The sequence below is a fragment of the Netta rufina genome, assembly GCF_964035555.1.
Source record: "Netta rufina genome assembly, chromosome: 3".
NCBI classification, from domain to species: Eukaryota; Metazoa; Chordata; class Aves; order Anseriformes; family Anatidae; genus Netta; species Netta rufina.
The window spans coordinates 90,982,381-91,008,269 of NC_140125.1; the positions used below are offsets into that span (position 1 = coordinate 90,982,381).

General features: G+C 35.3%; 1 protein-coding gene across 1 annotated transcript in view; it reads right to left on the reverse strand.

Moving 5' to 3' along the window:
* Positions 1 to 2,388: 2,388 nt before the first annotated feature.
* ADGRB3 (adhesion G protein-coupled receptor B3) overlaps positions 2,389 to 25,889 on the reverse strand; it is a gene marked incomplete at both ends in the record, with an annotated part of 465,234 nt that continues 441,733 nt past the window's right edge. The window contains 5 exon segments of the mRNA XM_084283871.1: positions 2,389 to 2,577; positions 4,471 to 4,575; positions 11,418 to 11,453; positions 22,336 to 22,979; positions 25,535 to 25,574. Coding sequence (XP_084139997.1) covers positions 2,389 to 2,577; positions 4,471 to 4,575; positions 11,418 to 11,453; positions 22,336 to 22,979; positions 25,535 to 25,574 — 1,014 coding nt within the window.

Below are 25,889 nucleotides of genomic sequence, written 5' to 3' on the forward strand. Positions count from 1 at the left end.
CTCTAACAACACTATGCTATGTAGCTACATAACTACAGCTGTGTAGCTGGTGCATACAGGTTTGTACTCTCTGTGCTGGGCTCAGCCTGACTCGCACCATTCCAGAGACAATGAGAAGCAAGCCATAAGTATGTCTGGCAGCTTGCCTGTGGAAGACAAACTCTGCTTTGAATGAAGCAATAAAATCAGTAGGTAAATACAGTGGGTTTCAGCATGTTCTTAATATTTCTGAATAACAAATATATAGGAAAATAAAAATCCCTAGGACTTTCTGGCCACTGCATCTTAAGATCTGAATAAAGAGTGAATAAAGAGGCGCGGAACTGCTGCTGATATGCTGAAAGCACATCTGTGACTTCTGTGTGGTACATAAATACTCAGGCTAATGTTAAACCTGAATCAGCTAGGTTATTAATAACAGCACAATTGGGTCAGCAGAGTGTTGAGTATAGACTGATTTGTCATGTTTCCTGGGTAAGTTTGCAACCTACCCTAAGCTTTCTGCTGCTGTAACTAGACTGCTATTGGAACAAGAGTTTGCTGGTCTAAAGGTTATATAAATTATCTCAGTTATTGTTTTTGTTGCAATATCATCTCTCAGCAGCATGGTGCCCATAGGCTGCATCAGCTTCTTCATAGACAGACAATTCTGATTGACTGATGTATTGCAGAATTGATTACTACAATGTCTAACCCATGGGCATATAAATTGGGTAGGTAGAGGACTTGGTACTAGGCTGGGGGCTAGTTATTTTGTATTCATGCAAAAATTTAGATGTTGAAGTCTTAGATTAAGTCTGCACTTTGCTTGAGATGCTCATATGGAATAGGCAAAGTCAGGCTTCTTCTCATGAATTAAGCACCTTACTATGGCCTGGAGAAAACACCTCCTTTCTTTTAGTGTTCAGTGACTGGAATGCTTTCCCAAAGATGATCTGCTGCTTTCCTCTTAACTGATGGATGATGACCTCCATCTGTCAAAGCTCTGGGTAAAGTTCTCTCTAACAAGTCTGTATTTTAGTCTCCTTGCTAAACAGACCAGTGAGCATGCTTTCTTCCTCTCAGAAGAGCTCTCCAGCTAGTAGGCTGTGGCACATTCAGTTCAGTACAGCACGAACTAAAATACTTTCAGTAAACAAAATTTCTACAAATTTAGCACCTAGAGGTTTGAGATGCCATCTCCCTCCCCCAGCTATGTTGTAGATTAGGAGAGGTTTCAAAGATTTGCTTTCAGTTCTAAGCATGGAAAAGGGGATTTAGTCTTTCTTTCTATTCCTAATTAACTTGTATTTGCAACATAATTCATGCTGTGCTCTTGATTTATAATATGAAACAGACTCCATTCATTTTTGTCAAAAATACTTCAATTTTTTTATCTTTAAAGTCTTGTTGTTATACAGCAACAAGAACATGCACAAAATTTAATGATTCTAAATCAACATTTTCTTGGGGTGCTGTCCTTATTTTCCATTAGTTGTCTTTCTGCAACAAGAAAAAATAGTTATAAAATAGAACAATTGTGATAGTATTCTGACAAGTCCAATTTATATGGTACATTGTCACAAAAGTTATCCTAAGAAAATGCAGAATGGCTATACAAACCTACTAATACACTTGAGAAACTCCTTGCAGGAGTTAGAACAATATACTATGAAAACTCCAAATACATATTCAGTATGTGTGTTATTAAAGAAAACTTTATAAATATGCAAATTTAAGATCAACATATACAGAATAAAATGCACTAAGAAACTGATATGTAGACAAAGGTTTATTTACACCATACAACATTTTAAATATTTTATACACAGCTGCAGCAGAGAAAGCTACTCTGAGCTTTCCAGAGAAAACTGCAATAATAAAGATGTGAAATATATTATTCATATAAAAGTGAGATTATTACTTTATTGCATTTAAAGCAATGAAGAATGTAGCTCAACAGACATTCATTTAATGACAAAAACTTTGCTTTTATATTATAAAGTAAAAAGTGTAGTAATGGCCAAACAGACTGTTATAAACTTTAAAAACTGCATAAATATATACATTGTGCTTCATGGTGAAGTTTTTTGAAAACTAAACCAAATGAAGCTGTTACAACATGAATCGTTGCTTGAGGTTTATCTATAAAGATTACCTTACAAATCCATTCCACGGGTACTTACAACACACGATGGTAAGAATTGTACACCTGGTTCTCCACTAGCCATACTAGTGGGAATAAACTGTATGAAAAAAAACAACACTGACATTTGGCACAGGAAGAGCCTGACATAAAGTAGTCACAATGTTCAGACAGGAGTGTCAGGATTCCCAAAGTCTCTTTATTGTCAGTGCAATTAATTATTTTTGTTTGTTTTTCTCTTGTTCAGTTTGTTTTTCTTTTTGTTAAACTTCTGTTTGAAAGTCACCTTCTTGCACATCTAAAGGCAAGTTCAGACATTTCTCCCATTCTGCTGGTCTTAGTTCTAAAGCATCTTTTGCCTCTGTGTCTAATACGTTTATCGTTGTATAGTGTTGATATTCGCCTGTGGTTTTGAAACTGTCCCATGGAGCCTTGTTCTGCGCTGAGTTCTCCTGAAAAGCAGAGAAGAAAGAACAATAAAAATGAGGATGAAATAATGTGTTTTCTGTTTATAAGGCTGCTCACTAATGTGCTCTCATGAGATGCAGGAGTCAGGGAGAGGAAATGGCTTTGCAGGGAGCTAGGCTGGCACGCGCTCAGCGCTGTTGTGACTGTCTTTCGCTGCGAGCAGTCAACTCTTTGGCAGTCTCCTCACCTGAGCTGCCAGCTAAGCCCTGTGTTTCGCAAGAAACAATCTAAGTGAGGAATGGCCAAATGATCCAGTAACAACAGCCAGCATTGTAGCTGTGGTTGTGCTGAAAAGTGCAAAAAGAGAAGTGAAGTTAATAAAGGAGAGCTTGCTGTCTAAAATATGGAGTGTTTTGAAACAGAGATTGCCATCTCAGTATAGAATTGGGGCAGACACATGACAGAACAGAAGAATCCTGCTCGTCAAGAATGTGATAGCCACCTTGATTCACAGCTCAGGTATATTAGGATTAGCAAGCTGAAAGCGTCTTATTTTCTACTGTCCTTGAATTCTTTTGGAATGTGAAGTTTTACAGGGTAAAAGTCGTTATGGAGTGAGATCAAGTTCATTAGTGATTTCTGCTGTTAGTTGCCTAAACCTAACATTTTCACACCATTTTAGGTGCCTTTGGATATCCTGTTGGATCTCACACTATCTTTCAAGAGAGGTGTGTGTCCTATGTCATCACTGCATATACTCTGCTGTAGATTAATATACCTGAGGCTATGTAAAATAGCCTGAGATGCTGACTTGTAGGTACCTGGATCATTCTCTGACTGCATTACAGATAGACCATTCCTCTAGGCAGCTTTTATTAGCAGACACTTCAAGAATTTTGCACTGACATGAGCAGTCAATGCAGCTCATCCACAGAAAACCCCTTTGAGATTTTGAATGAATTCAAGCCTTACATGGACAGCAAATTTCAAATAGGGGGTGAATGCAAACTTCATGTGACAGCAAATATCAAATGGAGGAGTGGGTGAGAATTGGGTGCAAAATAACATATATCGCAGATAAAGATTCCTGAAAGAATCTGGGCCAAATTTCTGTTGGATTAGAATGATGTAAACCCATTGACCTCACATCTACTTTATACTTCATGTCTGAGATCAACTCTTCATAAAATGCTGTATAATAATATGATTCTAGCTCAGTTTCAATTAATATGCAATTTTCAGATTATAAAGTTATATAGAAAATTATTACTAATCATAATATTACTGCTAACAAATATGTCACACTAAATTAGCTGTTTTAATTAGGCAGAATCAACTATTTCCTTGCTCTCATTATCAGATGTAGTCAGGGTGTTATGTGTGTAAGAGTGTGTGTTTATAAATTTGAATTATGATTATAGCAGTGTCAATTCAAGATGATTTAATTTTTGCTTTACCAATGCTAAATATTTATAAGCCTATTATGGAAAAGACAGAAGATTACAGAGACCCTGTGTGGCTTCTGGACCCTCTTATGTATAGGTAAATTTAGTTGGACTTATTTGCAGTAACTAATTTAATATCTGTTTGCCTAGCTAGAGGAAAAGCCCTGTTGGCTAAATTTTATTAGTGAGATGCTTTCTCTATATAGTCCTTTAGACTTAGTAGACACATATATATTTTAAATGTATTCCCTATAATTCAATTAATTGTCATCTACAACTATATCAGTGATTTAGTTATTGTCTAGTTGTACAATCTGATGAATCCCATCATAGGTTAGATTATTGAAAATGTCTTTTGTTCTCATTTCTGAGGCTATGTAAAAGCAGCACAAAATGAGGTCTCAGGAAATAACACTGAATTCAAAGAACTCCAATTTCATTTTTATTGTTAGGGATCCAACATATTTTAAATAGCCAAGAAGGAAAACTTACCATGCTGCCTGATTTTGGTACATCCCGAAATCTGTCCAGTGTCTGGAATTTCTGATTTAACTCTTGAAACAATTCCATGTGTCTTTTTCTTGTATGCATGACCTTCTGCAAAAAAAAAAAAAAAAAAAAAAAAAAGAACAAAAAAAAAAAAACATAATTGCTTTTATTTATAATTGAATCTGGGCTTTTTTTAAGAGAACCATTATTTCCCCCAGCATAATAAAGTAAATTGAATTTGGCAGGGCCATCTTTTCCCTATAGACTTGATCAATGGAAGTGAATTGCACTGTCTTCTCTCTGCTCTGTTTAACGCACTTCCTGTAAGCAAAGGACTTTTTTAACCCCACATCTATTGAACTGCTGAAATCAAGGAACACACTTTTTGTGCTAGCCTGAAAGAATCTTGAAAGCAATGTCAGTTTCTCAGAAGGAACTTTGGCAGTTTCTCAGAAGGAACTTTATCTTTTGCACATTAAGAATATTTTCTAGAATTTTTGTTTTCAACTTGGATACTAGCATTTTAATTTCTAGAGGAATGCAACAACAGCTTGTATCAGCACTTTTTAAGAATAATTTTTATGGGAACACCAAACTCAGGATTCCAGGACCAAAAGGAAAAAGGCCAAAATGTTGTCTTTTTAATCAGACATCTTGTCATTCAGATAATCACAAAATGCAGTTGAAATGGAATACATGGTAAGATAATGTGCACAATTTCTCATCTTTAATGGCTTTGCTATTTTATGGACAGAGCAATTGAAAACTACCCCCCCTCTAGCCAATGCACATGGCATTCTTCCACAAAATCTAATTATATGGCACTTCTGTGTAAGAGGTGGAGACCCCAAACAGACCCCACAGTTGGAGGAGCCCTCAGGCCATGTATCTGCATTGGCAGCTACACAAAGAGTGAAACCTATTTTCAGGCCTATACTGTCATGCATACCATCTGTGTTGTTTCCAAGTAAGTTCACTATCAGGTATGGATTCAGACCAGCCTCCAGAGCAAAGCCAAAGGCTGCTAACTGTTTGGCCAATCTTGTGGTTCAGTACTGTAGGTGGACAGGAGACAGGAAGGGCTGAGGATGCTTCACCTCGGTCCAACAGCAGATGGGCCCAGCTTGGCTTTTCTTAAGCTTCTGTAGCTGCTTGAACTTGAGTTGCAGCCAGGGCAGCAGCCAGTAATGTTCATAGAAACAGGGCAGGTCACCAGCCAGTAACGTTCACAGAAACGGTGCAGGTCACCAGCCTCTACATATGTCCATTAATTGTCAAGCCTGATTTTCCCTGGCAGTGTACATGACAAGCCCCACAAACTTATATATGCAGTGCCTGAGTGCGACCCTCCCCAGCAAGTAACACTTTCACCAAATCTGAGTTAATATCTTTAAAAATGGAGCTGCAGTGGCTGACCTTCAAATAATATTTTACCACTTCCAATTTTCACTTGTTTATCTTTCATTTGCATTTGGTATTTATAAATTTCATGAAATGTGGCTGCTCTCTTGGCCATGCATTCCTACCGCTATGCTGTAATGACCATATTAACCTTAATATAGCCACACCATAGATTGAGAACTGGTTTCATTTCTGAGAACAGGAAATTGGCAACATTATTCGCAAAAGAGACATGAGCTATAGCAAGCAATTAAAGACCTATTAACTTAACATGAGTTGTGGGGTGAAAAGGGAAACAATTTTGCAGGATTCCATGAGGAACTCCTTGCAAAACATAATTTAACTAGAGATAGCTGATCTAAATTTATTAGGGAAGTTTCACTTAAGTGACTTCCTAGGGATTCTTTTAAGCTGTTACTGTTATGGCAGACAGGAATATTTAACAAATTTCATATACATAGAATTTTAAAAAGAAAGGTTCTGCCTCAAAGATTATTATTGGATGAAGTAAGGAGACATGCTGCAGGGAATAAAACAGATTTGATGTATTAGAAAAACTGGCTCTAAATGCAGAAAATAGCATATGACTGTGAAACAAATGTCTCCAGCTGGAAACTTTTTAATAGAAGGCTAGAAATACAGAGAATGCTACTTTCTGATAGTTTTCTGAATCGTGTACCCAAGAATTTAGTTAAATAGCAAATATGAATAATGCAAATGTCTTACTCAGTTCATTACATTATTCCTGAGGAGAAGCAGGTGGGAGGAGAAATTAAACGCTTGCAGTGGGAAGTCTGCCAGAGAAAAGGCTTTAAATTTTATTCTTAATAGCAGAGTAACTTGTATGCACATGTACATATGGATCTTTTAGTTGCTTTGTGTTTGCCTCTCTTCCATTCCATAATTTCTACCCACTGACAACCCTATCCTCCTCACCGCTTAGAAAGAACGATCTGAACTGTCAGCGAGGTACAGAAACTTAAACTTCCAACATTAGCTCTCCATTTCTAGCCTTTTAAAATTATTTTATTCCTTCTTAGAATTCAGCATCTTATCTGTTCTCTAGAAAATGTGCTCTGTTGGATAACTCTCTTTTATGAGAAAATAACCCATAAAGTATTTGTGGGGGTTTAATCTGTTTTCTCTATTAAATTGCCAATGTAGAAAACACAGTTTTATCAGTCTTAGAATACAACACAGAGCTGAAAATCTTGACCAATATATACTAGGATGATTGCAGTAGCATAAGGACCTGAACAGGATGAAAGAGGAGTCTCTGATGCTGCCTTTAGAAAGTACACCTCCTTTAGGTACAGTTGTGGATTTGCCCAGTCATACTGCATCCCATACCAGAAATAACTGAGTTAGCCACCAGTCTAAAGACTTACTCACCTCAGAATCATAGAATCATTTAGTTTCGAAAAGACCTTCAAGATGATCAAATCCAACCATCCACTTAACACTACAAGTCCACTGCTAAATCACATACCTAAGCATCACATCCACACATCTCTGAAATACCTACAGGGAAGGAGACTCTACCACCTCTCTGGGCAGCCTGTTCCAATACCTAACCACCTTTTCTGTGAATACATTATTCCTGATATCTGATCTAAACCTCCTGTGGTGCAACTTCAAACCATTTCTTTGTGTTTAATCACTTGCCACCCGAAAAAGAGACCAACACCTTCCTCAGTGCAAGCTTCTTTCAGGTAGCTGTAGACAGCAATGAGATCTCCCTTGAGCCTCCTGTTCTCCAGGCCAAACAGCCTCAGTTCCCTCAGCCACTCCTCATATATCCCTTTTCTAGCTTCATTCTCTTCTCTGCACACACCTGAGCAACTCAGTATTCATCTTATAGTGAGGGGCCCAAAACTGAACACACTATTTGAGGCGTGGTCTTATCAGTGCCAAGTACAGACGGATCATCGCTTCCTTAGTCCTGCTGGACGCACAATTTCTGACACAAGCCAAGATGCCATTGGCCTTCTTGGCTACCAGGGCATGTGGCTGGCTCATATTCAGCTGGCTGTCAACCAGGCACTGTAACCCTTGTGTCCCCCTCACCCCTAAAGCAGGACAGGTTGAACTGGTACCCCTTTCACATTTCTACTCCACTCACAAATAACATCAAGGTTGAATTTTGAAAAGGCCAAGCCTTACACTCAGCACCTACCCTCAGAAGAGCACTGTGGGTGGATATGATCAAAATGAGAAGGACTTCAGACATAATTCTATACCCAGTTCATTTTTTTCATATTTATGATAAGATTTCAGCTGAACTCTAGCTCAAGGACAAATATTCTGATAAAGATTCATGGCCAATCTTATGAATAATAACAATAATAATAATGTCATTCAATTTGCCTTGGAGATTTTCTGCATTGTTACAGGTAAAAATGCTCAAGTTTTGCATGAAATAGCTAGGTGAAAAGAACAGATGGGGAAATGCCTTCCCAGCCCTACAATGGAAGCATGCTGTGTTTTCAAGATGTTACAGGTCTGATCTGTTGCCAGACTTAGGAATGGGAAAGGATTTTTCCCTGCAGGCATGATTTTTTTTTTTTTTTGCCTTTGTCTTGTAGAGATGTCTTCAGATTAGTAAGAGAAAGATTCTAAATTTTTGGGTGAGTTTGTAATATTGTTATAATGAATGGCTATTGTGGATAAAATTCTGAAAGAATGCAGTTCCAGCAATCAAATATCAATTCAACATTATTTCTGGTGGGATTCTGCTGCTCTGTGGAAAAAAAAGACATTCTGGTATTCCCACTTTTCTGTATCTTTGGTCTCCCTAATGGAGCTCAGAAAGAGCCAGAGATGACCTGAATCCTGGAGAGCAGGGTAATAAAGCACTTTTCTGAATTATTTGGCATAAAAGTTGTTTATTGTAAGTGGATAAAATTGTATAAAGGGAAGACTGAAGTGGATGGGTGGGGAAATGGAGGAATCAGATCTTCTTGTAGAATTTAAAGGTAATTGTGGTCTTGTATCTTAAAAAGCATGTCAATAATAGTGTTTAACTCTTCTGAATGTTTTTGTAAGTGACAGAGCACACCTATTATAAAGACCTCCTGGGAATTTCCACAGCATCTGTATTTCTGCTCAACATAATTAGAATGACTTTTATTTGATCTGACAGCTAAGTATTAGTGCTGTGCCTTCATGATAAAAACTACCAGTCCAGTTTTAGGGAAATTCAGAACATAATGATTGTGCTTGGTGAACACTTAGCTAGCATTACCACAGCTAGCAGCACAGCAAGGATCCAAAACTCCCAGACCAGGATTTTGGTCATGTTTTGGATACTGAAGTATACAAAAATGTGACTAAACTAATCTTTGGGAACAGCAAGGAAACAGCTGAAAAGATGTTGCATGCTCATTTTAAATTCAAAATTCATATAGTCCATTTTGCAAATTCTAGTATTCAACTATTATTAAGCAGTATTACTCTCTGCCGATAGACTAAACACACTGTATTATAGTCTGTCTTCTACATGAAGGGATGATTTAAGGATGCAATGGCAAACTGGTTAAAAAGGAAAAACAAGTTACAGCTGGTCTAGTTCTTGGAAGCCTTCATTCTAAGCAGCAGCAGATCTGTGATAATGGTTGGCCAGTTTGGATATCATCTTTTTCTTTCTTCCTTTCATTCCTTTGTCTGGGGACATGTTATCTATAACACTACCCAGCAGGTAGCGTTATATAGGACTTTTATTTACTGTTTGCTATGAAGGTTTACAAAACTATACCTGTATCTATATATAATGGAGATAACAGGGATGGAGACTATTTTATGGCATTGAATACAGACTTGGTCTGCCTGTTTGCATCTAGCTTTGGGTTTCCTCTGTGACCCTCAGGATTTTATTTTTTTTAATTTTTTTTTAAAATTTTTTCCTGAAGCCAAAATAGGCTTGGTTTGGTTTTACTTCAAAATGTCTATATTAAGGTGAGGGGTAAGTATATATATATATATTGCTATCAAACTGCAACTCTACAGCAGTAAGATGAATATGTCCAAGACTATATTCAATGGCATTATCTAGCATGGAATATTCTCTTTGGATGCTACTAAATTCTCTTGGTCTCCAAAATAAGAAGTCTACAACCACATTGCCTATTGTGAACGGTACCTCGATCATTCTAGTTCCTTAAGGATACTTCAGGAACTGTTGGAAGAAAGAAGGTTGGTGCAGACTAAAATAGTGAAGATCATTCTAAAAAATGTTCATATTGCTTACATTTAATTTTAGGCTCACTTGCTCATCAGAATTTTGTTGTTGATTCATGTTGTTATTTTCTACATACTAATCCTAAAATATTTTCTTTAAACTTACTGCGTGAATCTTTGTCTGGTGCTGTATCTGAGAGATTACATGAGTACCTAAGGTAACTATAACCTCTGGGAGAAGATGACAGAGGATATCAAAGCATGATATTAAACTATCAACAAAACACAATCAGACACGGAAGCTTAGCATTTCAGCAAAAGCAGGTCACCAAAGCAAACCTCTCATTGCAAGGCTTCTATGATCACTCTCTGGCTGCATTTTGCTAGTTCCATGTCTCGCTTCTCTATGGACTAGCATTTGAAATCTGAAAGTGTATGTGTTTACAGCCCATATAATAAAGAATGCTTTTGTTTGAACATGGAAAGAAGGAGGGTGAAGTATTAAAGTTATTGTTGATATGTAATGATCACTGGAAGCTAAAGTTTAGTCCCATGTCTGTAGGTTCCATGCAAACATTATGATTGTTCAACTTCTCTAGAGACACAGATAATGAATTATATCAAGCTATAACATGTACAGACAGACTATGCAAAAATAAAAATAGATAAATTATTAAAATGCTCTTGAAAAATTACTGCTATATTGTTTCTGGTAGAGAGTAGAAAAAAACATCAAATAAACAAAACTCTAAAAGATTTCATCATAGTGACTGAGATAGAATACAACATTCATTAACTAAGTCAAACAAACCTACTCCTTCAACGGGCTCTTAGTCTGAAATTATGGTCATCCAACCTAAGGAACCTTACATACACTCGATTTTTTATACAGCATGTGATCCATAAGCTTTGACAACTGCAGCACATCATCATTCAAAATTTGACACGTTTATAATGACTATTTGGATGTGAAACTCATATGCCAATAAATAAGTATTGAAGAAAATGATAGAAAAAACGACCGAGAATTTCTCAAAGTAAGCTTCTGCGACAATGTGGCATGTGCTACAGAAGTGTCACACTTTTTTAGCAGATAAATAGACAAAAAAAAAAAAAGGATGAAAATGAAGAGGCAGAGAATTTAAAATCTGAAACCATGATGATTAATATTACAATATGATAGTTTGATCTCAGAATATTTTACAAACAAGTTGCACCAAAGTAGTTTTCATGAATTTCTCTTGTTCTGTCCAGTACTGACTGAAAAATCCTATGAAATCTACTATGTCAGAAAGCTAAAATCTGCTAAAACACTTCATATTTGCTTTTAGGAAAATACTTGCAATAATCAGGAGTAATTCAGTGAAACTTACTTCAAAGTCAAGGTCCGAATAACGTGATTTTCTTCTCTATTAAGCAGTAAAAAAGAAAGAAAAAAAGTTGTATTAACAAGGGGACTATTCATCAAATCACATTAATGAGTCTAAATAACATTCTTGTTTTTCTATCAGATATATGTTAGGCATTCTGTGAGAGTCTGTAGATTTTATTATGACAATTTAAGACTAATGAATGAATTTATATACAGTTTATTAGACCAGTACTGTATTCCTTTCACTGAAATAAACCAGATTGCATTTCACTGGGATGTTTCATATGTTATTTGTAGATAAAATATATTTATTTCTATGCTCTCTGTGGTGTTTTTAAATTATCATAATCCTTATTTTCTTAAATTGATATCTATATGTATCCATGTTTTAGGCTTGTATAAATATATAGAAATTGGTTCTTTCCTTTATCAGGTTTACATTGGTACAACTCCATTGATTTCAATTGGGTAACTGATAGCAAAATCAAGCTCAAGCCATCTATACTTTCCATAGAGGCTTCAGCTTGTTTGTTTGCAATGACAATCTGGACGAAGAAAGCAATGATTTTGTTTTACATTTATGGTATATCTGATTCAAAGCATCCCGTAAAAAGAAATAATTATTTACTATTGAAGTAATCAATTGTATACAATACTACAGAATATGATTCTTTAGACATAACAGAAATAATTTAGCACATAATTTTTTACAGATTCTGAAAGAAACCAATTATGAAGTCCAATTAGATCAGATAAAAATAGTAATACTATAAAGAAGAGATTAAAAATATGTTTTTTTCTTCTTCCAATAAGGTTGGAAAATGAATGGCTTGCAATAGACTAAAGAGATATGGAAAGCAGTGATTGGAGGAGCTGAAAAAAAGAGCATGTAAATGGAAAGAAAAGATACATTCTCCTTCAGGAAGGAGAGTTAAAGGAAGGGAAAAATACCTCAAGAAAACAAAGGGCTTGCTGGTACAATTTAACCCTAATTTCTTTGTAGTGGAATAGGATGGCTTTAAGTCATGGTAATCAAACCTTTTCAAAATGCACTTAATTTTTGCAGTGAGATAGAAATCAAATCAACTGAGTAAATAATAATAATGTTACTGACTTCATTAAACTTGGCTTTTATCTTGCTTAACATACATGAAGGGTTTAGTAAGTGTTTTTGTTTTCTTGCAATTGAAAGAAACAATTTCAAGTCCTAAAGCTGCAGAAAGCAGAAAATATTTGATCTCCCATATCACTTTGTGATATCATCTACGATTTGTTGTAAAATTTTGATCTGCTCCAATCTATAATAATATGAAAAAGACAAATGTAGCACTCCCTACAGAGTTTAGACACGCTGATGTCTAAAGACCTGTGAGGCACAAGAACAAAACAAACAAACAAACACTATAAAAAAAGTTAAAAAAAAAAAAAAAGCAAATTTTGGAGGAGCTATCCTTAATTAGTAAGTACTGCTTTCACCTAACATAATTTAAAGACAGTGTTTAAAAACAAATTAAAAAATTCTGCAAACATAAATAACGTGAAAACTTGGAAACAGCAATGGTTTTGGAGGTAGAAAAAATATGAGGAGCTTATGCCCGAATTCTTGAAGGTACCTGGGTATCTACATCTCACTCATATTAAGAGGACCAAGGTACAAGTACATGTACCTTTGATATAGGCCTTCATCATTTCACAGTAAATCAACACCTGAAGAAATCTGTGTATCTCTAATGAGGAAGGATCTATTTTTAAGGTGTAATTAGAGTACATATTCCACAGTAAAGGCTCAGTGATTTCAAAAGAAGAAATGCATACAGAAGATGATAAGGTGAAGTTTACAGGTGCAGATTTGCATAATGCTTGAAAAAGCCATTATTTAAGCTAAAGTTCAGTGATAGACTTGGTATCATTGAACTGCCTGACTGAGAATCCTAAATTAATCCTAAATTCCTAATCCTAATCCTAATCCTAAAAATCCTAAATTAAAACATGGAAAATTAGAAATGAATTATGCAGTTTGCTAGATACTGTGATTTAGAAAATTGACACCGTTGTATTTTGCCTTAAGTCTGTTTGATGACAGTGCAAATATTTGTGGCCAGATTATTAGGTTTTGCAGCTGGACAGCTTTATCACTTTTTACATGATAAAATAACACATCTAACAGTCTGCAACATATTTAACTATGCTATTAATTGTGATGGTATATATATATATACACACACACACATATATGTATATTTCTTAAACAAAGTTTTATTGGTTTGGCTCTTTGGCTGAGAAAAATAGGGTTTCCCAAATGTACCTATAAAATGGTTTTAGAAATCTAGTCAACCATCTAGCTCGTTCTGCAATTTAAATTAATGGAAGGTAGAAGCTGAATGAAATAGAATAAGGAAAAAAATCTCTTGGGACAAATGAGCTGCTGAACTGGTCACACCAGTATGTTTATTTTCAAAAGACTGTTTTACCCAACTGTAAAATTGAGAAAGATTTTAACCAACATAAAAATTAGACTGGAAGTTGGTACTAACTAACAAATGACCACAAAGGGTAATATCAATGGTTCATCTCAGCTTTTGTATTTGACCAGGTTATGCAGTGATGTTTAAGGAATGTTACAGGACAGTGTATGTAAGCAGTGATATTTCTGTTGCAATCCACTCCCTAGTTCCCTAGTTCTTCAACTGTAAATTAATCTGTAAATTAATCCCTGGGAGGAACTCACTCTGTTGAGTGTTATGACAGTTTTTTTTTTTTTTTTTTTTTTTTTATACTATTCCATTAGTCTAATCATGTTTTATACTCATTTATAATTTTAACATCCAAAATATGGTAAGGTAGTGAATTCCACAATTTAAATATGCATAATGTGACAAAGAAAATCATGTTGTTTATCTCTTTGCCATTTCATTTGATGCTCCTTTTTTAAATTATAGGAAATATGAATAATTGTTTCCTAAATTGTTCCCTATTCACTACACAGTCATCTGTTTTCCAAACTGAAGAGCTTTAATGCTGGAGAACTGCAAAGGGTAACTAATAAGAAGACTGCCTAAAAAGCTGAAGCTACATGCAATTATTCAGCAGTAGGGAGTTATATGGGATAATTCTGAAATTCAGGGGTATGGGTAAGAACTAAACTGGATATCCAAGCACAGTTCAAAATGCTATAAAAACAAACAAAAACAAACAAACAAACAAACAAAAAACAACAACAACAACAACAAAAAAAAACAGTCCAGTGTCCATTTGAGCAGGCGGAGATGTATATAGAACTTCCTGAACAACTCCAATATACAGCCCTTCCTGAACAACTCCAATGAGATATCTTCACTAATGCTCTGAATTGTCAGAAGCAAAATCATCACACAATCACAGAATGGTTAAGGTTGTCAGGGACCTCTGGAGGTCTTCTGGTCCAATCCCCCTGCTCAAGAAGGAACACCCAGAGCCCAGAACCATGTTCAAGCAGCTTTTGCGGATCTCTAAGTAGGGAGATTCCACAACTTCTCTGGCAGTGCTCAGTCACCTGCACAGCACATCAGTATTCAGAGGGAACCTCCTGTGTTCCAGTTTGTGCCCATTGTGCCCACCATGCATGTATGCTGGGAAAATTTCAGAGTAGAGCAACAAAAATTCCTTTTATAGGGTTAATACACTGGGTCAAGAGGAAAGAATAAAAAAGTCATACAGTTTGTTTAAACATTGGCTCTGGAAGAAGCAAACAGAAGCCTGCTTGAAAAGCTTACAAGGATACAAACACTGCTAAATAGAGCTGGTGTGACAAAAATATAAACATTTGTAACTATTACTTTTTTTTTTTTTTTTTTTTTTAATGCTGTCAGTAAAAAGGAAAGTTTTTGTGACTGCAAAATGAGTTGCTGAAGGGAGAGACCCCTTCACTGCAGTCTGGAAAGTGAGGTTGGACTGTGTATTACAGAAATACACTGTAGAAAATGTTCTTGCATTGATAGAGGAGATGACCTGAAAGGAGATGATCTTTTCCATTTCTAATTTCTACAACTCTTTAATCTTGATTGATAAAATACATATTACAGCAAAATAAATAAATAAATAAATAAATAAATAAATAGTAAATTTATATATATATATATATCTCAAGCTCTGGAGCCCTTCATGCCAGGACCAAAGCAAAACTCTTTGAAACGAGGTCTACTGTAGTAATTTATTTAAAATCAATTTTACTTCGTGCTAATCACGTATAGTTTTTCTGTGTAATTCCAGAGCAACTTTAAACTCTGCTCACTGGGGGACAAAAATAGAACACTGAAGAATAATTTTCATACAGCAGCATGCACTAATCTGCTGGCACTAGGAAGGAGCTGCTCTCACTAAATGACTAATAAAATCCCTCTCCATCTCTGTAAAACGACAAATGCCTGGTTCTCTCCTTATTCTAGTCTGCATTATGCCACTACCTGATTAATTACATGAGATACTCCTGAAGATATATTACATTGTGCGAAGTATAATTGAAACCAGAGATACCACATTATAGTGAGGGCTATAACCATGTTTCCATTAATATAAAGCTTTATTATCAGCAGTTTATAATTCACTCTGAGATTAGATTTGACATACAAGATCTTAGCCTGGGGAGGATTTTTTCCCTGAGCAAAATTAAAGGAGAATCTCTTTTGGCCCTCAGAGATATGAAAGTGGAATGTGAGTAGACAGTTTTGATTTAAAATGTCTTTTGTATGTATATAACTGAAAAAAAAAAAAACAAAAAAAAACTTGGTTTCTGAATAGAAGATTACATTGCCTATTAGTTTATAAAATGAGCTGGACATAAGGCAGTATATTTTAACAAAAAAGTGGATTACCATTTTAACATGGGAATTTTAAGACCTGAAAATCTGCTAGCAAATTTAGCACTTCAACACAGAACAACCATAACTTCAGGGATCCCATTTTAAAACTGTTCCAGCATTTTTTTCTAGTTTACTGCTCATTTTATATATATATATAACCTGCATATGTTATGCAGGTTATAACTCAATGGTCCATAACTCAATGGACCAAAAATACTTGTTTTGTGTTTCTGAAGGTTTTGGGGGCAAATGTAGCATTTCTTACATGGACAAGCAATTGAAAATATGTTTCCTAAGGGTTATTTGTAGTTAAGATAGCTGTTTGTGATATAAAAAATAAAATGTGCACTACACTCTCTAATGCTAAATAAATTTCTGTTCTTCACATCTTCAGTTTCTAGAATTAACTCTGCCTTATTCTACCTCCATTCCAGTAGAGCAGCCTAAGAATATGCTGCAACATTTTCTGAAGTCAGAGGAACTTAAGACCTACTCATACCACCAAAAGAAAGAGTGGGCTGTTATAGGTCTAGGTTTCATTTCACTGAGAGTCACAAAATTGGCAAGAACTGTCTCGACAGTTCTTGAAATAAAAAAGAATGGAAGGGAAAGAAATCTGAGACAGAGAATGCCTGAAAAAAATAATATGTGGAAACATGATAAAGAGGAAATTTTTGTGGTGTTTGTCTTTCTATTTTTGTTCTCTCTCTCTCTTTTAAAATTTATTTCTTTTTAACTTCTCATATCATAAATCAAAATGACTTCACACCATTTTGCTTTTGTTCTGCCTGATGCTCTGGTACTTTATTGACAAGATTGGCTATTTTAACTGCATATTTCTTCTCTCCTTTCTGTTCTTTTGTTATTTAGAATTTGCTTCTTCTCCATTTCTACCCTCTTTTTTTCTCCCTGTTTTTGAACATCTGTCTTTCTTTACTCTCCTGTCTATATATATATATATATATATATTTCTTTGCCCTTCACTATTTTTAATGTACCACTTTATTTTCTCAGCTGTAACAATAAGTTCTTCCTGAAGTCCCACATTCGCAATTTGGCCAAGGAGCTCTGGGGATTACTTTCTTTGACTGTATTAAGAGCTTTCATGAATGAGTATGGAAGGGTTACTTGGCCATGCTTCCAGTTTAGGGGGTTTACTTCTTTATCCACATAAAGATCTCCTAGCAGAAATTGTGGCAGAAACACAAACAAGGAAATTGGAAAGAGAATTCATATCCTTTACATGGCAAACCATTTGGAAAGTCCCTTCTTTCTTATTCTTATAAAGCAGATGCTCTTTTTTCGCCTTTAATGTTTCTTTTGCCCATGTTCGTATGCCCTTCCTCTTATTGCAGTTCTTTGTCTCCTTTTACCATTTGAGCAGAAGTTCACACTACACTGACCTTCCCTTGAGATAACCCACCATTCCTGTCCCACAAATGTACCAGTGCAAGTCTCTTCACATAGCCAGGCAGCAAGTGACGTACTCCCTCTTGCATATTTGTTCCACAATAGACAGAAGAATTACTTTTCCCAAAGATATGTTGTGCAGATCAGCTTCCTCTGCTTTTAAACCTTCTAACCTTTCCTTGCATCTCAGTGGCTGGGAATGCACAACTTCACTTCAAAGTAATTTTATTTTAATGAGCACAGCACTCTAAGTGTACATTTTCAAAACAAAAACCATTCGTAAGGAGTGTATTGAGAGTCCTTTCTTCATTAAAACCAAAACACTTTGAACTGAAGGAGCACACTCCAAACCACTTTGATACCAAGGTAACAAAGCCAATTTTAATCCATGCATATAAGGGATGTGCAGGAGATTAGCCAGATGTTCAATTACTGCTCAAAAACTCAGTGATGTACTAATATGCCTGCCTGTGTTTATAATCGCATGAGTACTGTTGGGTACATACCAAATAAAAAATCACTGACTTGCACTCTGGGAATGTGCAGATCCTTAAATATATACTTACTTGGGCAATGTATTTATGTAAATATTACGACATTCTCCAACAATCTTTTGATAGTTGAAATTCTTCCATATATAATAAAACTTTGATTGTTCCCAACAAAGAATTTTGTTGCGAAAAAAAAAAAAAAAAAAAAAGTAGGTGTAAAAACTAGAAGAAAGCTTGTGACACGTGGTAGGATTCATCTGACTGAACTTAGGACATCAATATTTTTTATGTTTATACCTGACCTACTAATTTTATCTTTCTCTGTCGTATCAGTATATAGCTGCACTGTCAGCATGTGATTTACTTCATCCTATGGTAGATGTCTAAAAGTGGCCTAAAAGTGTGTATTTCTCTCTGCTGACTCTGAAGAGGAGCCTGATGTGGAAAGATCCTTTCCAGGTCAGAATGGGAATGCCTACATTTAGATATTTAATAGTAGGGGTGATGGATCCTCCCTGCAGAGTTAAAAGTGAGGACATATGTTGTTGTGCTAACACTATGGTTCTGTTCTGAAACATCCATCTCCAATGATCATATGATCATAATCAATACAAAGTCTAAACAAAAGAGAACACAAAAAAGACACGATATTTAAGTGTTCACTTTAAATATATATACATATATATGAAATATATATATACCTATGTATATATATATATGCCTATGAAGAGGTATATATATACACTTATATATATATAGTTTTAGGTATATATAGGTATTGGTATATATATACCTATGTGTATATATAGATGTGAAAATACTTAGGGGTTATGTTTTCCAAACTGTTGTCTAATTCTGTTGGTTCAGTCTTATGGCCACAAAGACTGGTATCTACCATAAAATGAGGGGGCAGATAAGAACTATTCAATGTACATCATTAAATTCCATTTCACTGTGTGTCCAGCTGCAAACAGTTATTACTGCAATATTACTATGTCTTCAAGTGTTTGTGAATTCATAATTAAACTACCAAAATCAGATGCTGGGTTGGATTTTGGCTGAAATTGGATCATATGACATCTGAAGCCATTCTGATAACATGATAGATACTTTCTCTAACCACTGTGTAAACTATCCCTGTTTTAATATTTTTATTAATTATAGATTTTAAATTAAGAAGAAAAAAATGGAAGAATTGTGTTAGCACAGGTCACAAATGCCTAAGCACATTTTACTAGCATAGTAAATGATAATTACTGTGTAACTACATAATAAAAAACAAACAAACAAACAAACAAAAAAAACACCAAAACCAACCAACCAACCAACCAAACAACAACAACAAAAACAAACGGTAGCATGGTAATTCCAGAAAAAGCACCTGGAAATACCTAATGGCAAATCATGGAGAGATTACAAGAAAACACTATAGGAGGGCTCCTTTCCTTTGGAAAGGCACTCTTGTTCCTTTGGATCAGCAAAAGGGGAACAGCCCCTACTGAACAGAAACCCATGTGCTGCCATGTCGGATTTTGGGCGGGACAGCAATATCAGCTAAGGGAAGCTTCCTAATGCTCAGAAGCTTCTCCTTTGGAAACAATCTGGTCAGGCTCTGTCTGGAAAAACATGGGCAAAATGAGGTTTTGTTGCTTCATAGTGCCTGACAAAGTCATGACTTTTAAAAGGTCTTAAACTCTTCTAAAATTATATGGTATTGGAGATGTAAAATATTTTGGAAAAAGAAAATCCCTTGCCCTCCCTTCTTTTTTTTTTTTTTTTTTGTTTCTCATACCAATAAAAGTTAATCCAGTTTGTCACTTCTAGCCATTCTAGCATTCTGGGGCTTTGCCTCAACTCTGCTTTTTGCACACTGCATACATAAAACCACTATCACATTCTGTATCTGGCTGGATCTGCTTATCTGTATCTGCTTAAGACTTATTTTCTTCCATGTACATTTTTTTCATGCTCCTATCTTCAATTCATTGCAGCACATCCTTAACAAAAGATGAAGTAATGCTATATAATCAAGTAGTGTTGAGAACCATGAAGACAGACACAAAAGCCAAAAGAGTTCCTTTCATTTTTGACCTACCCTAATATATATTTTTTTCTTTTCCCTAAGTTATGGAATTATGTTCAGTTAACTTTAATAACCTAACCATTTACAGCTTTTTAGGCCAAAATACATCTTTCTAAACTAAATGTGTTTACCAAATTGGAAGAGACTAAGTATTTACTACAATATTTTATTATATTTTATTATATTTTCTACTTCATGTTTAATACTTTCTTCTGAGTATAAAAACAATATATAGAATGGTGATTTAGATTTGCTATCTATGCCACATCATAGAAGCAAGCTTTAAATATGATACAAATACAGTAAAAATAAACCCTAAAGAAGCAATGTTTTAGGTTGCCTTTGGCACCAATGGAAATAAAGAAGGATCACTAGAGAGCAATTTAGACCTCAGGTAGAGTGGGTAGTAGGGTACCAGGTGTCTGTCTTCTCAAGGAATTAGGATTGTTTCCTTGATGTCTCACCCTAATCTAATACTAACAAGAATGGATCTGAGCCTCCATATAGTACTAAAAGTACTTGGAAGAAGTACTTGTAAGAACTTGTAGATAGACAGAAGGAGATACTAGTGGAAGGTGACCTGAGCTATTCTGTTTTTGTATTGGATTAAATTGGAGAACTCTTGTGCACCGCCTAAGATCTATTAATTAATATACCTGAGCTGAGGGTAGTAACTTTAATGATGCTAACTTGCTTTGAAAGAGCCTGTTTGAGCACTGAGTGTGGAAGTACCGAAGAACCAAAGATATTTTTCAGAAACCTTTTCAAATATTTATCCTAGGATTATACATATTCAATCCAACAGAGCCCACAGGAAGTGGACACTGCTTACTTGCAAAACTCCATATTTAATTTTTTCATTTTTTTTCAGTTAAATTATGTCTTGCAAAAACTCAAGGTAGCATACAAATAATACAAAAACATGGGAAACATTTCACAGTCGACACTTGTAAGGGCATCTCTTGGAAAGAAACTAAGTTTTGATCTTCACAAATTCTCCAGTTGATACACACATAAAATTCAATTTAGAATAAATATCCATAGATATCTATTTTATGAAATATAGGGTATAGTTCTATGTCTAACAATTTAAAAATTAGAAAAAGCCTCTACTTCCCTGCACAGACAACTCCAAAAATCATAAAGCAATTGTTAATGGCTTAAAGTCACATACAGTAGAATTTTTTTCCATCTTTAAATTCTTTCATAGGGTAAGTACCATATTTTTCTCATTTGTCTTCTTCTTTCCTATAACAAATGCTGCATTTCATAACCTTTGAAATGCTGGTGAAATGGATTTCCAATTGTTAAAGGGGACTGTATATGAAATCAATTCCACCTTGCTGATGATTTTGCATAACTAAAGACTCAATAGGAATAGCAATAGCTGACAGTTAGGTCAACAAGGTAAGTAGTTCCAGTTTCTGTAATGTTTAAATCCTACAGACAGATTGTAGTAATTAAAGAAATGCTTATTAAAGGTTTTTCAGTCCATTTTTACAACATGACCGGTATCTGGGTTAATCCACAAGAAGTCTACCTGATTTTGCTGTACACATCAGCTGTACCAACGCCTGCACACACATACAACCACACAAGCATGCGTACAAAACACTAAATGTCAGACTAACACATGGAAGAATTCAAGACTCATACTAGTGAGAGCAGAATCAGACTTATCATATCTAAGTGAGATATGATTGCCAGCAATAAGATGGAAAATATTTTAATTTCAATGGTCTTGCAGGTAGGGTCAATGATTGTCACTTGTATCTTGCAGCAGTATTTTCATAACAACGTCGTATTTTCCATTGGTTTTGACCTGGCAAGTCATAACTTTTTTTTTGCAGTTGGCTGGAATGTTAAATCTCCAGGACAGTACAGTTTCAAACACACTGGTTCTGAAACTTTTATCTTGTTTTCTATGTATAAACACTTCTAATACTAAGAGATATGTGAACAGCAGTGCATGATCCCAAACAATGATTTACTCTGAATTAAAACATTAGCTTAGACCCCTTAGAGACAAGCCACAATATATTGTTTTATCATATAATTAGAACAACAGAGTGTACAATTTGCTTATGTATCACTGACCTCTAATGAGCTCATTGATATTGTGGATCCAGTTTCACTTCTGGATAATCCTGCATTGTCATCCAGCTCTGAAGCTATGAAATTCTTTACTGCTGTGCGGGGCTCAAATGGTAAACTCTGCATATGTTCTTGGGTGGGAAGATGCTGGTCTAAATTGATATTAAATTGGTCCATTACAGAAGGATTCATATTGAATTCTGGATTAACTTTGTAGTGCAACAGCCTTTCATGAGGTAATGTATCCATGCCTATATTCATTTTGCTCTCATCTTTCAGTGATGGCTGGGTGTTTACTGAGCTTCGGGGCATTACTATGTAGTCGCTTTCTATCATCCGTTCTTGAGGATGGACTATGTCCATATCTGCACCTCTCAAATTATCATCCGTGCATAAGTACACAGTCCTGCGCAGCTCACTGTTGTCTTTTTTCAAACACTGGTTAGCCAGTTCACTCATACTCATAGGCATGTGGAGACCTGTTGGTTGTTGGATGATGACTTTAGAGATGATGTTTCCAGGCAAGGTAGAATAGCTCATTCCTTCAGGGTTTGGTCCCTTCTCCTCCTCTTCATCATTTAGTGAGATTCTAGAAAGTGTTCCTGTTATAGTAGCCGCTCTGCAAGGTCCAATGTCTTTATGAAGAACTGTGGGTCAGAGAACAGACTTCTTGAAACATGAAACCATGTCTCTCAAACTCTGCTTTTGTTCGTGGCAGTATTTATTAATATTCCCTTTACCATTGCATTTTCTTAACTCTTTTTCTGTGTTTAATAACTTTTATTCTATAAGAATTGCTTTGGGAAGGGTTTTTGTATAATCAACACCTCCTAATATTCTGTGTATAACTGACATACATATCTGACTAAGCCTCAGTCATTTAAATAAAAGAAAACCAGTCCTTCATTTATTGTTACTTCCTTATGTAGATCTTAGGTGACCTGCGGCTTAAGCGAAAGTCTGCCATGTGGAACTCAATTAAGGGTTTTCCAAAAAAACACAACAGTATGACATCTGTACTACCATTATTAACTCCACATAACCTCTTGGAAAATGTCAAACAGATTGTAAGGCAGTATAATTTTGTCAATATGTTGCAATCTTCTATTGTAAGATTATAGCCATGAACATGTATTTCTGAGCTTCTAAATGTTCTTTTTCATATATACATATAAATATATAAAACCACAAAACTCTTCTGTATTCAGTTATTTTTAAATAAAAGTGACAAAAAGTAACCACATTGGGAAGGAATTCGATTGCTATCAGAAAGACATATTTTGCTACATATGGAGAGGTTATAAAGAATATAAACATGTCTCATAAAGCATTCATTATTCTACTTTTGGTGTAGGCCTTCATAGTCAAAGTTGTACTGACATCCAGCAATTTTTTATTAGGGTAAGCTGCATATGTAAATTTTATTAATCCTGTCCCTAAAAACCAAATTTTTCAGGAACACTGACAGATGTATTCAACAGCAAAGCATCCATCACTATCACTCTGAAAATTAAATATAAATTTGCAATTCAAAATTTGTAATGAAAGAAAAAAGGCTAGGTAGTAAGAATGAAACATTTTAGAAATATCCAATTCCTGGGCTTGTTCCAGCTGAGTGCAAGGATATTTTTTTGTCCTGATTTAAAATAGTATGTTAATTTGCACCAATACCAGCTTGTGCAATAAAATTTTTCTCATGGACTGAGACAGTAAGATGACTGGAAGTATCTCAGGTGTTACACTCACATCAGTTTTGGTAGCCTGAGGGCTCTGATGACCCAGATCCTCCAGTACATGTCAGTTCACTGACATGTTCCACAGGCAGCTCATATGGCAGCCCACTCTCCTACCTCACAAAAACTGATGCTAATTTTTCAATTATGAAGAGAACAATTTGACTGTAAACAATGATACACAAATATCTGACACTGTGACAATTTACAATCCCCATGTCCTGGCACCCCAGTCCATTCTGTGCAATGCAGTGTGTCTGCTGCATTTTTTTTACAGCCAGACTTCAAACAGTGACCTATTAGTCAATCTTTCATTAAAAGAAACTGAAGATAATTTTTTAAATTCAGAATCCATCTGCTTAAGGCTGTCCATGCTGAAGAGCTATGGTGGCAAAGGTAAGAAGAGAGAGCTACATCAACTAATGCTGGACTTTAGTCTGCATTAGATGATAACAGGCATGAATTTTTATGTTACAGTGGACTGTCCTGTCCCTTCCAATGTTCATATTAAAACTAATCTACACAGAGAACAATTACCATATTCCAGAAACAGAGGTGGTAATTTTTTAAAGGTGTGTAACTAGAAACTCAAGCTCTACCTAATCAGATCAGCCTTCTTGGCTTGCCATGCAGCAAGCAAAGACAGGCTTTGGTGGGTGATGCAGGACTCAGCTGTCCTGCCCTGACTCACCCTGCAGAGAAGTCACCCTCTGTCTCTTTCTTTTTCTCTTCATTGAAAATAGAGGGTGTCTAGGTAGACTCACCTCCTTAAGAACAACTGTCCTTTGGATAATTTCCTGGAGTGGAGCATTTCTATGGGGTTTAGAGGGCCATTTGTTTTTCAATGTGCTTTATTTAAGCTGGAAAAAGTAATTTCTTAAAATGAATTATTTTTAATATGTAGAAACAGACAAAGCTGACTAATTGAAGATCACACTACTGAAATGTCTTTAAAAGAAAAATAAATTATTCCTATAAAGTGGAATCATATTTTATTTTCCTGATACCTTGTTGCTTAAGCTATTGTTGTTTTCACTTAAAGCCCTAGAAAACAGCCTTTTTAAAACTAACACCAATTTCTGCATCCTTCATATAAATAGGTTTTAATATATGTTATATAGTTTTTATTTTTTAAAAACAAAATGACTTTCACAATTGCTTGTGTACTAGAGCAAGGATAATTTTGTGTGTAAATCTTATTTTCTTTCCAAAACCTTTTGCCTTCTAAGAGACAGTCACACCTTTGGGCTGCTTCCCAGATGCTGGTTTCTAGTAAAAGGCTTTTATAAGAAAATTAAACAAATATTTTCATATAGTGGCATCACCTTTTTTTTTTTTCTTTCCCAGCATTTATAACTATATGTTGTAAACAACACATGGTATTTTTTCTGACATCTACTTCAGAAAGAACTAGCACAATTTCTTTTTTTGTTTTGTTTTTTAGCTAAACACTCTCTCAGTGATCTTACCTGACCGACAAGCAATGTCCACGTCCTTTTCAAAATCAGTCTGTAACAAGAAACAATGAAACAGGGTAACCATTATTAACTGAAAACTTAACCACAATACCTTTTTGCCAACTAGCGCTTCCAAAATGTCCTACTTACAGAGTCATAGTCTCTTAAAAGTGGTTTCTTGTTGCTGAGAAGGTGAAGTATATTGTTTTACAACAGCAGAGCTTTACAAAGTTTCCTAAAGTATAACTGGGTGGTTTTCAAAGTATGCTGCCTGACCAGAAAAAATAAAATAAAATAGGTGGAAATAGAGTATATAGTTGTAATAAAATGATACAGTGTATATATATATTATTATATATATGGAAGA